A 16,859-nucleotide genomic window follows, 5' to 3' on the forward strand; every position below is an offset into this window, starting at 1 on the left:
GACACCTAGCCTCCAGTATAAATTTATGTTGTTTAAGTCACCCAGTCTGTGGTACTTTGTTATGGCAGCCCTAGCAAACTAATACACTCTCTCTGCTTAATTCTAATGTAATTATCATTATGAATCTGAGGTGGATGTTTAGGCTATTGGGAATGCAAAGCATTATGTCTCATTTTTCACTATATTTTCCAAGAACATCATTAATCTAATCAAATAGTAAAATACTAATTTAAAAAAAAGAATCACCAGAAGAACAGAAAAAGGAAAAAGTAGTTACTTCACAGTGCAGAACTACATGTGAGGACTTTGGGAGAGTTGCTTTATATATAAGCCTTTATGCACATTTTGTTTTTTCATCATTTGCCTGTATTACTTTGACAAAAGTTAGATAGAAGAGATAGGTGGGTGGGTAATTAGAAAGAAAGAAAAATAAACAAACCAATGGGTAATGTGATCACATTTAAACAATCATTTAAACAATTTAAATCAACAATGAAGTTTTGTTTAATTCTCACTTATAAGTTATTCACAGGGGTATTTTGACTCTCTAAAGTTCATAAACAGAATTCAAATCATCCAAGCAGAAGTAATTTGCTGCTTTTAAGCCAAAGCCCTGACTAACTAGAGTTGCCTCTAGGAATTAACAAGAACGAAATCCTGATTAAGCAACTAATTGGCTTGTCTACTAATGAAAAGAAAAACAAAGTACATTTCTCTACCTCCAGACACAGAGTCATAAAAACAGAAGTTTTCAGAACCACCTTAAGGATGTTTAAATCCCTGACAATAAGATTCAACAAGGTGAAGCCTAGTGACAGGAGCGATGAGAATAAACAAAGTTCTGATCCAAGCAGCGAGTCACAGCAACCCACGAGACAGGTATGCTCCCCACATCCCTAAATCAGTCTTGATTCTAATCATTTCTTGTCTGGGGAGGGATTTTAATAAACACTATGATGTGTGATTTCTCTGCAGTTTTACTTGCTACCATCTGGGTCATGGACTGTTTGTCTTTGGGGTTTATCCTTATCATTTTATACATACTGCATATATTGGCTTTAGAATGGAATAATAAATGTTTAGAAGACCCTATTATGATTTGGAAAAGCAAAGTAAGACTTCTCCTTGCTGATTTTCACTTCTACCATCATCCAAAATGAAATCATTTCTCAAATGTTAAACTGGTTATATGATCTAGTTCCAACAGAGAATGTCAAAACATCCTGGTCTTAGGAAACTGCATTTTGACAGTAATTTCTCTAGACCAGGAGTTCTCAATAGGGAGTAGTTTGCACTCAGGACAATCAGCAACGTCTGAAGATATTTTTGGTTGTCACAGCCCAGGGGTAGGGAAGTTACTGTCATCTAAAGGGGAAAGGCCAGAAATGCTGTTAAATGCCCTAGAATGAACAGGAGAGCCCTTTACAACATAGAATTATCCAGTTCAAAATTTTAATATTGCCAAAGTGGAAGAACCCTTCTCTGGACAAATATTTTCACAAGTTCTAAGTCTGTTCATCTGTAAAATGAGGATGATACCTGCTTTGTAGCCTTGGTGTACAAACTAGAGACAGTATAGATAAAGCATATAGTAGGGAATTCCTAAGTGGTAATTATTATCATCATCACTATTAATAATTTGTGTTCTTATGACAGATTTAAGTCCAAATGGTAATTATATGATCAATATTCACTTACAGCTATTTATAGAACAATTTTCATGAATTGCTCACTAGATTTACCTAAAAGCACTATGTAAGATTTTTAGAGCAAGAATTATTTTCACATCTAAGAGAACTGGATGAGAGATGTCAAATACAAACAGGAAGGTACCTCAGGGACTAGCATAGCATGGTCTAATGATTCAGGTTTAAATGAGCATAGAGTATAAAAAATACCAAGATTACCTAATGTTGGCCCTAGAAAATTTGCCTTCCTTTTCTGATTAACATTGACTGTTTCTGCAGTGGAAAGAAGTGGAGAATGTTCTTTATGAGAGTGCCCTTGACTTTTCTAATACTTGTGTCAAAATAAATAATCTCATACTTTAAAAGTACTTATATGTTTAAAAACTTATAGACTATCACAAATGTTGAGCTGGGTACTTCCCTTCAACTAGCCTTGTTGTGTTTTTCTCTGGGAAAGTCATTACAGTGATGTATGCCAACTTACCATCATGATTATTTTCCTGCAGAGCACATAAAAATAGCTAATACATTATTCTCTTGGAGAACATAGTAGCTAACAGAAATTACTATGTACCAAGCAAGGTGCTATCCCTTTCCAAGCACTGCTGTATTGAATTCTCATGGGCCCTGTTATAATTTGCTACTTACACACAACTTACAAATTGCAGAGTCTGGATCAGAACCCTGTTCTATCTGACTTTAGTGCCCGAGAGCTAAATCACTAGGTTATATTGATACAAAACAGAAGGCAAAATGAGCAGAAACTCCTTAGAGAGTTGTGTTTCCTTCAGAAACATTAATATTGGAGAGCTACTCAGACTAGACACAAGTAGGGCAGCTCTTAGACACATCCTGTGCCATTCCTGACAGCCATAATTTGTGGATGTTAATCAGGAAGTCTGCTGGCATCACGTATATTAAAAGTCATATTGGGGAATTATTTGCAACTACTCTTTCCAGTAACATGTTGGTAAAAGAAAAATAGTTTTTCTCCAGTTTCAAATATGCTAAATGTTAAAAATGACACAAAGTTAAAGCCCTCTTTTCATCTACAGAATATAACCTTTTAAAATGACATTTAAACAACATATTTCTGAAATACAAATCGATTATTTGAGTCGTATAAGAAATCTATGAAAGAATAAATCAATTTACATTGTATTTTAAGTGTCATTTAAATAGTTAATTCTCAAACTAAAATATCATATGTAATTCAAATTTGTCAATAACCATGAAATCAAAAACTGCAAACTCAGACTAGTACAAACTCTCTCTCATACTCCAGAATAAGACACTATTCACATAAAACTACATTTATGTACAATAAAACTATGATGGAAATGTTTCTGAATAACATGATGTAAAAGTATTTGATTGAAGTCAGAAGGCTTTATCACTACTTCATAATCTATCCAGGGATCCATACTTTTCTAGCCACTTAATCAATTTCCTATTCAATAATATAAGAATAATAATCGCTGCCTTGCCTAACACATATGAGTCTTAAATTAAATCATCTGATCAATTTGCTTTCCAGTTTAAAATGTTTCTGACATACAGTGTCTGAAAACAATGTCAAACTTCACATCAAGGCTTAAAAGACTCTCCAAATCCCTTCCTACTTCACTAGCCTCATCTTCTCACCCTTTTTCCCTTCCAAGCACTTCTGTAGTCTCCCTTCACCTACATACACCTTAGGCTTTTGCTAAACATACGTCCACTGCCCATAATATTTTCCATGCCTTGTCCATCTGGAAAACAAAAATCTCATCTTGATTTGTAAATTCAGGAGTCACTTCCTTTTGAATAGTGTCCTTCCTTTCCCTTCAACTCTGGAAGAACTGACCACTCCCCTTTATGCCCCACCTCTAGCATCTACTAACATTGTGTCATCACCGATAACATTTCATGTCAGTTGCACTGGTGTGTGTTTGTTCCCCCTATGTGGCTGTGAGCAGCTTGGGAGCCAAACTTTCTATGCTCTAACCTTATATCTTATTTTACCCTGTCCCCATGGGAAAATCTTCAGGTGTACACTGGCCACATCCAGTGAGATATACTTACATTTCAAAGGAAAGCTTAAATGTTAAGATAAATGATGAGATAGACGCAAATGAAATCATGGAATGTAAAAGGAAGAGAGTTATGAGCAAAGACACCAAGGTACTTTCTTCTTTCCATCATTTTACATTCTACCTCTAAAGACCTAGACTGGGGCCAATGCTCTGGGTGAAGGAAGTTAGAACCAGGCTGTAGGAAGTTAGAACCAGAACTGGGAGAAATATGTGCCTGGGAGATGCAGCAACCACAGTGAAAAAAACAGACTGCGGTCAACAAACTGTGGAGATTGAAGTTGATTATTCAATAATAGAGCCAAGAACATTCATTTAAGTGTAAGAATTATCATTTTTAGTATATCATAAACAAATGATCAATTTTAATGACTGGCTTGATAATGGAATGAAAAGCTCTTATATTTTACATTCAACTTCATTTTATGTAAAATCACATGTACTATCTCTATTTTTTTCTCAAAGGGAGAAAACAAAAATGAAAAGAAATCTCTCAAAACCAAGATGCCTCCAGTTTCAGCTAAAGAGTCATACACCAAAATTCAAGGTAAGAACCCAAATCAGCAGAAAAAAACCCTAAAAAGTAAAATGTATATTTCTCTGAAATGTATTGTCTGATGAAACACCTGTCCTTGACTAGGTAAATTATGTAGGGTCACACTTGAGATTATTTGAAGATCTGGATATTTATAAAAATTATTTCTTCATTCAGTCAGTTATTCAATAGATGCTTTTTTATCACCTACCACGTGCCAGGCCCTGTTCTGTGGGTTGGAGATACAGTGGTAAAGAATATGGGCCAAATTTGTGTTAACATAAGTGTATAGTGAACAATGAAATTTCAGGTAAGTGTTATAAAAACATTAAAATAGATGTGGGTTATACATGTTTAAAGGTTCTGTTCTCTTCGCCCTTGAAACTCCATTAGAAATCTTATCTACTCCTAGGGCTACCACATTCACTTCTACATTGATGATTCCAAATTCATATCAGACCAATTTCTTTTTTAAGACCCTGTCCAATATTTTCCAGGTAACCACTGGACAAATATACCTGTATGTTCTGCTGCCATCCTAAAGAAAGCATGTCCAAAATTTAATTCCTTATCTTCCCCTTCAAATAAGCTCCCTCTCCTGATTTATTTCTATTCCTGGTTCTATTATTTTTTCAGTCTCTCAAAACCTAATTCATGTTTATTCCTCTATCTAGGCTGTTCTATAAAGGAAATTAGTCACCAAATCTCCTTTCATAATGGCCCTCAAACCCACTTCATTCCTTTCCAATTCCACCACTAATGCCATCTTTATTAGTAACTCATGCCTACATGACTCCCAGGCTCTAAGTGATCTCTTCTGATTAGGACTCTTTCACCCAATCTCTCCCCTTTTCATCCAGCCCCAACAGTATTAGCAGATTACTTTCCATTAATCATTATTTTGATCTCACGTCTCTGTTAGTCTCTTCTAAAGAGCCTTAAGTGCCTCAATATTGCCTGCAGGACAAAATCTAAATTACTTCATCTGATTTGGTAGGATCTAATGAAATCTATTACCAGCTCCTCTCCTATTTCTCCTGAGTATTAACACTACATTATCACCAATAAAACATAAAAATGATAGAAGAATCACTAGAACAGAATATGCTACTCTTAAATAATGAAAACATACAATTATTGTTACAAAACTAGAGTAAATATTTTGCTTTTCATCTATTAGAAAGGTAAATGTATGATAATTTTTACTAGAACAAATTTTGGAGCTGAAGCACAATTGAGTTTTTGCTAGCCAGAATTTCTATCTCTAAGGAGGAAAAATAAGAAACATGTGAAAATTACAGGCAAGATTGTAAATAAAGAAGCAAATCACAAGAAAGGTTGTAAGTAAACAAATTCCTCTATAGGAATATCCCCACAATCAAATACTGAAGAAATGGTCCCATTGTCATTATACTTGACTGCTCATATTTAAAAGAAAAACAAAGAACCTATGTGAAGAAAATAACAATTTAACAGAGAAATGTAGAATCTTGAATAACTGGAGGAAAATAATATGTTCCCAGTTTGGAGGGTAACATTATAAATATACAGATCTAGTTTTGTAAATAATTCATACTTCTATTTTCATGATCTCCTCTCTACCCACTTTCAACAATATATTTTTAAAAACAAAGGAAGAAAATTCACTTTAGTTTTCTTGATTTTATTTATTTATTTACTTATTTATTTGGAAGTACAGATCTAGGTTTTTATTGTTCTGATTAGAATGTAGAGAATACTTACTGTGTCTATAGAGATCAGCTGGGTTTTTTCACTTTCTTTTGCATTTTCATCTCAGCCAAGAAGACAGCAAAATAGTGTCTTCCAAACAGTCATCATTTACTTACTTGAGGAGAAAGAAAAAAAAAGTAAATGTTCTATAATGTTTTTCAACATGAATGCAGTTTAATATTACCTCCTAACTGATTACTAAAGCTAGGCTCTTCAATTGTTAGATTATCTGATTTTAAATGTTTACAATGATGTATCACTGAACGAGAAGCATTTAATAATCATAAAGGCTCCATTTCTGATAAAAGTTCACACACATATATTACTTCCACAGATAGTAAGACTCCTATACCAAGAGGATATAATAAAAAAAAATGTGTTCTTGACATTTTTTTCCCTCCCACCTCAACAAAAACAAAACATCAACCAAAAGACACCTCTCTTGATTCCACTTCCTCTTTGGCTATTGCCTCATTCCCATATTCTCCTTTAGAGTAAGACTGCTTGAAATAGCTATCTATACTTGTAGTCTCTGATTCCTGTTGTCTCTTTCTCTTTTTTATTTTTTTATTGAGTATAGTTGATTTACAATGTTGTGTTAATTACTGCTGTACGGCAAAGTGACTCAGTTATATATATATATATATATATATATATATATATATATATATATACACATATATGTATATATACATGTATGTATATACATATGTGTATATGTATATATATATATACATTCTTTTTCATATTATTTTCCTTTATGGTTTATAAGATACTGAATATAGTTCCCTGTGCTATACAGTAGGACCTTGTTTATCCATTCTATATATACCAGTTTGCATCTGCTAATCCCAAACTCCCAATCCATCCCTCTCCCATTCCCTCCCCATTGGCAACCACCAGTCTATTCTCTATGTCTCTGATTCTGTTTCTGTTTCATACATAGGCTCATTTGTGTCATACTTTAGATTCCACATATAAGTGATATCATATGCTATTTGTCTTTCTCTTTCTGACTTACTTCACTTAGTAAGATAATATCTAGGTCCCTCCATGTTGCTATAAATGGCATTATTTGGTTCTTTTTATGGCTGAGTAGTATTCCATTGTATATATGTACCACATCTTCCTTATCTATTCATCTGTCGATGGACATTTAGGTTTTTTTCATGTCTTGGCTATTGTGAATAATGCTATAAACATAGGGGTGCATATATATTTTTGAATTATAGTTTTGTCTGGATATATGCCCAGGAGTGGGATTGCTGAATCAAATGGCAATTCTATTTTTAGTTTGCTGAGGAAAACTAGTTAGTTTAGTTTTAGTTGTGCACAGTGGCTGCACCAACTGACATTCCCACCAACAGTGTAGGAGGGTTCCCTTTTCTCCACACCCTCTCCAGCTCTTGACATCTTTTTATCAACAGCATTATTTAATCTTCAAATTTTTCAAAAGGAGTAGAAGGTTCTTCTGTAGATCATATAAGAATTTTCATTGCATACAATGAACTGTTGGTTAACAAATAGAGGTATTGAGGAAGAGAGAAACACCCTACAGTAGAAATCAACTCTGCATATCCAAAGGAAGAAAAAAGCACAGATTTGTCAAGATAATTCAAACTATAATTCTGTTTTATTTTGAGTTATTTTAATTTTTTTATTGACGTATAGTCGATTTACAATGTTGTGTTAGTTGCTGGTGTACAGAAAAGTGATACAGTTATACATATTTATACAAAAATAAAGAATATTTCATATTCTTTTCCATTATGGTTTATCACAGGATATTGAATATAGTTCCCTGTGCTATACAGTAGGACCTTGTTATTTATCGATTTTATATACAGTACTTTATATCTGCTAACCCCGAACACCTAATTTATCTCTCCCACAGCCCTTTACCCCTTTGGTAACCATAAGTTTGTTTTCTGAGTCTGTAAGTCTGTTTCTGTTTTGTAAGTTTATTTATGTCATATTTTAGATTCCACATATAAGTGATACCATACGATATTTGTCTTTCTCTTTCTGACTTACTTCACTTAATATGGTAATCTCTAGGTCCCTCCATGTTGCTGCAAATGACATTATTTCATTTTTTTTTATGGCTAAGCTGTATTCCATTGTGTATATATACACCACATCTTCTTTATCCATTCATCTGTAGACATTTAAGTTGCTTCCGTGTCTTGGCTACTGTTAAAAGTGCTGCTGTGAACATTAGGGCATGCATGTATCTTTTTGAATTAGTGTTTTCATTATTTCCAGAATTGCTGGATCATATGGTCATTCTATTTTTAGTTTTCTAAGGAACCTCCATACTGGTCTCGATAGTGGCTGCATCAATTTACATTCCCACCAACAGTGTAGGAGGGTTTTCCCTTTTCTCTACACCCTCTCCAGCATTTGTTATTTGTAGACTTTTAAATGGTGGCCATTCTAACTGGTGTGAGGTGATACCTCATTTTATTTTGATTTGCATTTCTCTAATAATTAACAATGTTGAGCATCTTTCTGTGTGCCTATTGGCTATCTGTATGCCTTCTTTGGTGAAATGTCTATTTAGGTCTTCTGCCTATTTTTTGATTGGGTTGTTTGTTTTTTCATTATTGAATTGTATGAGCTGTTTGTATATTTTTGAAATTAAGCCCTTGTCAGTCACATTGTTTACAAGTATTTTCTCCCAGTCTTGTAGGTTGTCTTTTTGCTTTGTTTATGGTTTCCTTTGCTGTATAAAAGTTTGATTTGGTTCCATTTGTTTATTTTTGTTATTTCTATTGCCTTGGGAGCCTGACCAAAGAAAACATTGGTACGATTTTTGCCAGAGAATGTTTTGCCTATGTTCTATTCTAGGAGTTTTAAGGTGTTGTGTCTATATTTAACTCTTTAAGCCATTTCAGTGTGATGGTATGTTCTAACTTCACTGATTTACATGCAACAGTCCAACTTTCCCAATATTACTAGCTGAAGAGACTGTCTTTTCTCCAGTGTATATTCTTGTCTCCTTTGTGGATGATTAATTGATTGTAGGTGTGTGGTTTTATTTCTGGGCTCCCTTCTGTTCCATTGATTCATATGTCTGTTTTTGTACCAATACCACACTGTTTTGATTACTGTAGCTTTGTAGTATTGTCTAAAGTCTGGGAGGGTTATGCCTCCTGCTTTGTTCTTTTTCCTCAAGATTGCTTTGGCTATTCTGGGTCTTTTATGGTTCCATATAAATTTTAGGATTATTTGTTCTAGTTCTGTGAAAAATGTCATGAGTAATTTGATAGTGATCACACTAAATCTGTAGGTTGTTTTGGCTAATATGACCATTTTAACAATGTTAATTCTTCCAATCCAAGAGGATGATATATCTTTCCATTTCTTTAAATCACTTTCAATTTCATTTATCAATGTTTTATAGTTCTCAGCATATAAGTCTTTCACTCCCTTGATCAGGTTCATTCCTAAGTACTTTATTTTTTCATGAGATTTTAATATTATGAGTTATTTTATAATAGTGATGGTTTCAAATCTGTAGTTCTCACATAAAAATACAACCTTGATGGCATGAAACCAAGAATCACATCTTTGGGATTACAAGTTTATTCTTATTCTTGTTATACTCTATTCAAAGTGTGTTTGTAATCTTAATATTTCCTGGCTGGTAATAAAAGCTCTTTCATAGAAACTTCATTTAATAGAGGAGCTATTTGAGTGGGAAGGAAAAAAAATAGTTTCATTTAAATTTGCAGACTTAGCATGTCTTCAGAGACTTTAATAGGAATAACAGTTATATTTGAGATATTTTGTTTTGAAAAAGCAAAATTATTACTGTTTAAATATAACCTCTTATACATGGTTGGTATTTCTATGTTCTTCACTTCAAAACATGCAGGTGCAATGTCATAATATCTGCAGATGTTGATTTCTGATTATAGAACTCTTATCTTCTGCAGAGCCTGGTTTAATTTATATCTGCCATAGAAATGAAGAACGCAACATATTTTTGATTCAAATAAAGATAACTTACTAAAGTCCTCTTGTGATTACAATCATTTTTCTTAGGTTTCCACTTCACTTATATTACATTAAATGTTTCTTTAAATTAATGTTTTGGTACCGGCATAGGATATGTAAATGACTTACCTAGTGATTTATGATGCCGTAAAGTGACTCTATTTGTGTGGAAGTGGATCAAAGTTTGGTGCCCATAACTTGTATGGCTTGGTAAGCTCAATAATGCCCCTCAAGGTATCCATACCCCAACTCCCCAAACCTATGAATTTGTTACCTTACATGCGAAAAAATTGCTGATATGATTATATTAAAGATCTCGAGATGGTAAGATTATTCTGCGTTATCCAGGGGGCCTCAATGTAGTCAAAGGGTCTTTATAAGAAGACAAAAGGGCCAAAGGCAGAAGAAGGAGATGGGATGATGGAAGCAGAGGTTGGATTGATGCATTCTGAAGATGGGGGAAGGGACCATGAACCAAGGAATTCAGGCAGCCTCTACAAGCTGGAAAAGATGAGGAAACAGATTCCCTCCTAAAGCCTCCAGAAGGAATGCAGCCTGTCTTAGACTTCTGACTTACAGAACTGTAAGTGAATAAATCTGTGTTGCTTTAAGCCATTAAATTTGTGGTAATTTGCTACAGAAATAGAAAACTAACATATATGGCTTTAAAATACTCCACACTTTCAAAGTCACAATTAAGAAAATGACATTTTCAGTCCAAACAATCATACAATTAATACTAAAGGCAGTATTTTGTACTAGAAAAAACAGAGTTTGACACCCCTGAATTCAAATTATTACTCTGCTACTTAACTAGTTTTGTGTGACCTTAGTTGGTCAAGATATTTAACATCTCTGACTCTTAGCTTGCTTGTGTATAAAATAAGGATAATACTGTCATCACTAGGTTGTGGGTATGAATTTAATTAATATACATAAAGCATTTAGCATCGAGGTTGGTAAATTCCAATGTTGATAGAAATCAGATAGCTTAAACGAGGATCACGTATGCCCTGTCTAAAGTGCCAGAGGTCACTCGGCTCCGACCAATAGCTGTCATGCAGGGAAGAGGGTTAAGTGCTGCCAGACATTTCATCTTCAGTCTAGAGAGACTGCAAATACAAATCTTAACTTGAAATTTCCCAGTTTTTAAACATTGACTTTTTAATGTTTAAATATTCCTTTATTTTACATCATTGAAAGAAAACTGAATTCTTGTCAAATTTAGCCCATACTACCATTCTGTGGCCTCTAACCAACCACATGTAGGTACTCCATGTAGTTAAAACCTGTGGACATTGACAACACTCGACAAGATGTTTTTAGTTATCCTCTTAGTCTTCCCTTCTTTTCCAGTCATGCTCTCCAGCCCAGACTTTGTGTTGCAAACAGACTACAAGTGTGGGGTCCTCCCTGCGCCTTCTGAGCCAAATCGCTCTCCACAACCAAGATCCCAGCGTGCCAGGTTCAGCAAAGTTCCAGGTCTGCAGAGGCATCCCAGGCCTTGCCAGTCCCCCACCATCTATCCAAACTGACCTAGCCTGCATCTCAGCCAACTCAGTTTGAACAGACATCCAGAGAGCTAAAAAACAAACAGACAAAAAACGGCTCTAGGGCTTCCCTGATGGCGCAGTGGTTGAGAGTCCGCCTGCCGATGCAGGGGACACGGGTTCGTGACCCGGTCTGGGAAGATCCCACATGCTGTGGAGCGGCTGGGCCCGTGAGCCATGGCCGCTGAGCCTGCGCGTCCTGAGCCTGTGCTCCGCAACGGGAGAGGCCACAACAGTGAGAGGCCCGCTTACCGCAAAAAAAACAAAAACAAAAACAAAAACAAAAACAAAAAAACGGCTCTAGAGCTAAAACTTCTCTAAAAAATAAATTATTAAAATATAGAGAGAAAAAAGGAGGGAAAATCCTAGCTTGTTTAAACACGAGACCACTCTTTAGTCCTTAGTAGTAACAATTAACTTATTCAACTTAACTTGTCTTATGTAGAATAGGAAAATAGGCAGACTGTCTACTGAAATTTAATTTACAAGTATCAGTAAAGACTTCCCTATGTAAACAGACTGGCAGGCATGAGAGGACCTACTATGGCTAATTTTAGCAGTATAGTCCACTTTGTGACTATTGGTCCTATTCACCAGCCAAGGGCTAAGTTGGGAATATAGAAACTACATCAGCAAAAAAAAGAATGAAATTTTTTATCAAAATTACTCAAGCATGTTTCTCTGCTTCATCCCAAAAGAAAGTCTTATACAGTATACAATTAGAATTATAGAACTCAATAAGAAATATTCATTCAAAACTAATACCTAATGTGATGATGAACAAAAGAAATGAGAAATGAATAAACTTGGCATGTGAAATTTCTGAAAACTTAGTCTAGAAAAAAGATAAGTAACATGGGCTTTGCAGTTTGAAACGATGAAGAAAATTCCCAACCATGCTGAGGACATGCTGGGACATAGGCATAATCAGGGCACCTTGGGTGGCAAGGGCTCATCGTAAGAAAACTTGTGGATAACTGGAACTGAAAAAGTGTTCAGGGGATGGAAGCAGCTGTAGGAGCTAATTACTCTCTCTGACTCTTGTTCACAGTCAACATGGCTTTGTTTCTCAAGACTGTTGTGTTTCTCTATATATATCTACTCTGGACTGCTCTCTTTCCATCTACTCTTTTCCCAGTCCATATTCCAGAGAGAGCAGTCTATATGACTTAGGTAACAACCATTGTTCCCACGGGGCAGAGCCTTCATGGTGACCATATATATCGGTCACCAGCCAGCATGGATCGCTACCTTCTTCAGGTCAGGTGCCCAGCTGTGTGCACAATCAGGAACCATTCCTGCATGTGATACAGCAGAGATGGAGAGAGCAATAACAGCTAAAGGAGAAGTTAGGCAGAGAAATCATACACTATTTTAAATATCAAACAGAAGAGGAGACTATGATAAAATATCTCAGTGTCCACTTATTTTTTAAACTAAAATCTTGAGACTCACCAAAGTAGGTGTTTTCACTTTTTTTTCTTTTTTCTTTTTTTTTTTTTTGGATAAAATGCCTTTTTTTTTTGCAGTTTTCATGATTTAAATATATTTGCATAATTCAATTACATCAAACTCTGTGTTTTTAGTCTTCTTTCTGCTAAAGAATATATCTGATTTGTAGGAAATCGCATTCTGCTTTCCTGATCCCTGGAACTCTTTTAAGTAAATAGAAGTTCCTGTATGCCCCACATACATCAATGCTGTGTAGACCTGAAGGAGTTAATGTATATTTTTTGAAAAAAAGATCATTTTAATTTACCCTAGTCTGGCTGGTGGAACACTTTGTATTTATATTGCATTTTTCTCGAACAGAGGCTTTATCTAATCCCCACAGAAATCCCCATGACAAAAGTATTCCTCATTTTATGGATGAGGAAACTGTTACAGAAAAGCGACTTATCCAGAGTCACCCAGAGAATTAGTGATGTTAGGATTAGAGCTCTCTCTTCAGTACCCAGTACCAGTAACTCACCACATTCCTTAATACCTGTATGTAAAATGCATTTTCTAGATGAATTAATCCCAACAAAAGGTCTCTGAAACCAAGCATGCCATTGAGAGAGGACAGGATTCCTTGATCCTGACACAGTACCAAAGTTACCTTAGATGGATCTGTATTCTTTTTGCTTTGCAGTTATTCATTTCTTTACTTGTGATGATGTACCTTAAAGCAAAATCTGCCTAAATGTAAAAATTCCTTCAGGACTTGTTAGCATGTTAAGGCTGCCTGGAGGAACTCTAACCTCTGAGTAGGTTCAAGGATCCCATCCTAGCTCTTTTGGCACAGGCTTCTGCCTGTACACCTCCAGCAATGGGGTTTTTGCTGCCTCACAAAAATGTATGTTTCACTGTTAGACAAGTTGAGTTGTTAGAATGTTTGGGGTTTTGTTTGTTTTTCTGTTTTGTAAATCCCATCGATGGATCCCTCTTATGCCTTCTGGAATACATGAAATAATTTTATTTTCCTGTCTACGTAACAGCCCTTCAAAGAATTGCAAATAACTGCTAGCTCGCTAGCTAGTCTTCAATACCTTAGCTAAAGAACATAAGTTCCTCAACCATTCTTCTAATAGGATGGTTTCCAGAACTCTCACCTACTGATTCCTTCTAGATTTTTATAGATTGCTTGAGCACTTCTTAGTATAAAGTACTCCATTTTTCTATGCTATGGCATTTAAGGCACTCCATCAGATTCCATTGTGTATGCACTGCTACAATATTTGTCAACTTCCTCCATGTCATTTGACAATCTACAAAGATGTAATAAAATTTCAAGTGTGATCAAGGTGCTGTAATTAAAATTATTCTAAGAAAACATATATTCTAGCAACTACAAAATTAATCACAAGCTGAGACAAAAATACAATCTTGGGTGCCAGAAAATAATCATTAATCATACACTTCTTAAAACTGTGTTATTCATTTTTAACTCCAAATGTTCATTCATTAAGATGAAAATAATAGTATCATTTATGCATCTAATGAAAGTACTCAGACTTAGTCTTTAATAATTCATCTAACATCTAGCACTCAGGTATTGTTGGTGTCTAATAAAAGGAGATTTGTTTCTGAGACAGAGCCCACAATGTATTTGGTGTTTTAAGAATTAGAAATTTAACTAAGTGATATCATCACCTGCACGAGGTATTCCAACCAATGAAAGCATTTTTAGGTCTTCTTTTTTACATTCATCCAAAAAAGGGCCAATTGAATCAATGCCTAATTAACAACCTTATTGCCAAATTAATTTCTTTCTTTGAATCCCTCCTTTTCCAGCAATTATTTAGTGACAGTGATAAAATGTGGAAGGTTAATGGCTTTCTGTATCAATTATTTCCATGCGCAGTACCAGGGGGTCAAACAGTCTGAAAGTGTATTACAGAGGCCCAGAGTGAGATGCTGCCAGGCTGGAGACAGAATCAGCCAGGTGTGTGGAGAGCAAACTCAGTACTCACTCTTGCACATTCAATAAAAGCAACCATATCAGAACCCTTTGATATCTGCCACGGGCACACATTCCAGGGCAGAATTTGACCAAGTGCACGGATGTGATCTGGCAATTGCTACACAATGTGCAAAGAGCACAGTTGGCAGAAAGACTTATTCTATTCATTTGGGCAGCTGCAAAAAAGGGAATCCTGCTGTCCATGTGTGAAGCTGGGGAGTACCATGTGTAGTTCACAAAACTTTACCCAGATACCAAAGCAAGATTTGCCACGTATTTTAGATTTCTCTTTCATGATGAGGATGATGCAAACAATCTGACCATCTGTTCCCACAAACAAATAACATGCTGCATGGATAAAAAGACACCCATATTGACTATAGTTGATGGAGATCCTTTTGTTTTAGGTCCTCATGGGTATTTTTTCAAGTTGTTCTGCCTTGAATCCAAGAATGGAAATAACTGGTTTCTCATCTTCATGGGACTTTTTAACTTCATGGGAGAATCACAGATTGGAATCTGCCTACCAGAATCACCTAATTCTGAAAGTGTTAGTGTTCAACTTTTTAAATTGCTTTGCCTCACTCTTCTACATTGCCTTTGTCCTGAGGGATATGAAGCTTTTGCGTCAGAGCTTGGCTACTCTCCTGATTACCTCTCAGATCCTTAACCAAATTGTAGAATCTCTTCTTACTGGTTCCAAAAGAAGCAGCATGTGCAGGTGAAGAGGAAGGTGCAGGCTTTAAAGGCAGACATAGATGCTACATTATATGAACAGGTCGTTCTGGAAAAGGAAATGGGAACTTACTCGGGCACCTTTGATGATTACTTGGAGTTATTCCTGCAGTTTGGTTATGTGAGCCTTTTCTCCTGTGTTTACCCACTGGCAGCTGCCTTCGCTGTGCTAAATAATCTCACTGAAGTTAATTCAGTTGCCTTAAAAATGTGCAGGGTCTTCAAACGCCCATTCTCAGAACCTTCAGCCAGTATTGGTGTATGGCAGGTAATTATTTGAGAAAAAATTATTTCTTTAAAAAAAAACAGAATGAGGCATTGTGATTTTTTTTAAAAAGCTATGATAGAAGATTTATTTTATAATAAAATGCTTATCCACAAAGCAAATTAGGCTATAATTAACTTCTGAAATAGCCTAGACTTGTCATAATAGAGCATCATTTTAGAAGGGCTTGGTAATGTCTAGAAGAGACCTGGTAAGGTGCGAAGATCTACTTAAAGTTAGTTTAATCCAAATGTTATGAGAATAAACAAAGATTACTTATTAGAATGGAAGAAAAGAACTATTGCAAAACAACTGGTCATGTAATTGGTACTAGCAGAAAAGTAACAGCAAATGTAATACCTATGCTGTGGCTTGAATGAGCGATGGAAGAGGGCGATGCAGCTTATGCTCATGTGCCTCTATAAGAAACAGTCACTAAAAGCCTCTTAAGGAATACTCTGTTTTACAGATTCTGCCTGTTTTATATTCAGGAGGGTTTTTTCTGAATTATTTTACTCATTTTTTCATGCTCTATTTAAATCCTAATATTCTTTGGAGGACAGGTGTCCCTAGAAATATATACATGCACAAAATGGCTCATAGCCTTTTTTTTGGTCAGACTCCTTTAAGGAGCTCATGTTAACCCTAGATCTTCTCCATGGAAAAAAATGCATATACAGCATACAGTCTCAAAGGTTCTAATCCATGATTGTACAGGACATCCATGGCCAGAGGTTAAGAACTCTCTGCTTTAAAATATCGTACAGTGATTGCCCCCAATATTTGTAGATATAGGAAAAAGATTTGGCTATCACTTTCTTAGGCAGCAATACATG

The 16,859-nt window shown here is 35.4% G+C and overlaps 1 protein-coding gene across 1 annotated transcript in view; it reads left to right on the forward strand.

Annotated features, from left to right (window-relative positions):
- The first annotated feature begins 768 nt into the window (after window positions 1-768).
- The window catches only part of CNGB3 (cyclic nucleotide gated channel subunit beta 3), a 142,799-nt gene continuing 126,708 nt past the window's right edge, over window positions 769-16,859 (forward strand). Inside the window, exons 1-2 of the mRNA XM_024761527.1 lie at window positions 769-879; window positions 4,226-4,307. Of these exons, the coding sequence (XP_024617295.1) occupies window positions 769-879; window positions 4,226-4,307 (193 nt within the window). The remainder of the gene's footprint in view (window positions 880-4,225; window positions 4,308-16,859) is intronic.

The sequence above is a fragment of the Neophocaena asiaeorientalis genome, unplaced genomic scaffold (genome assembly GCF_003031525.2).
Source record: "Neophocaena asiaeorientalis asiaeorientalis breed wild unplaced genomic scaffold, Neophocaena_asiaeorientalis_V1.1 scaffold74, whole genome shotgun sequence".
NCBI lineage: Eukaryota > Metazoa > Chordata > Mammalia > Artiodactyla > Phocoenidae > Neophocaena > Neophocaena asiaeorientalis.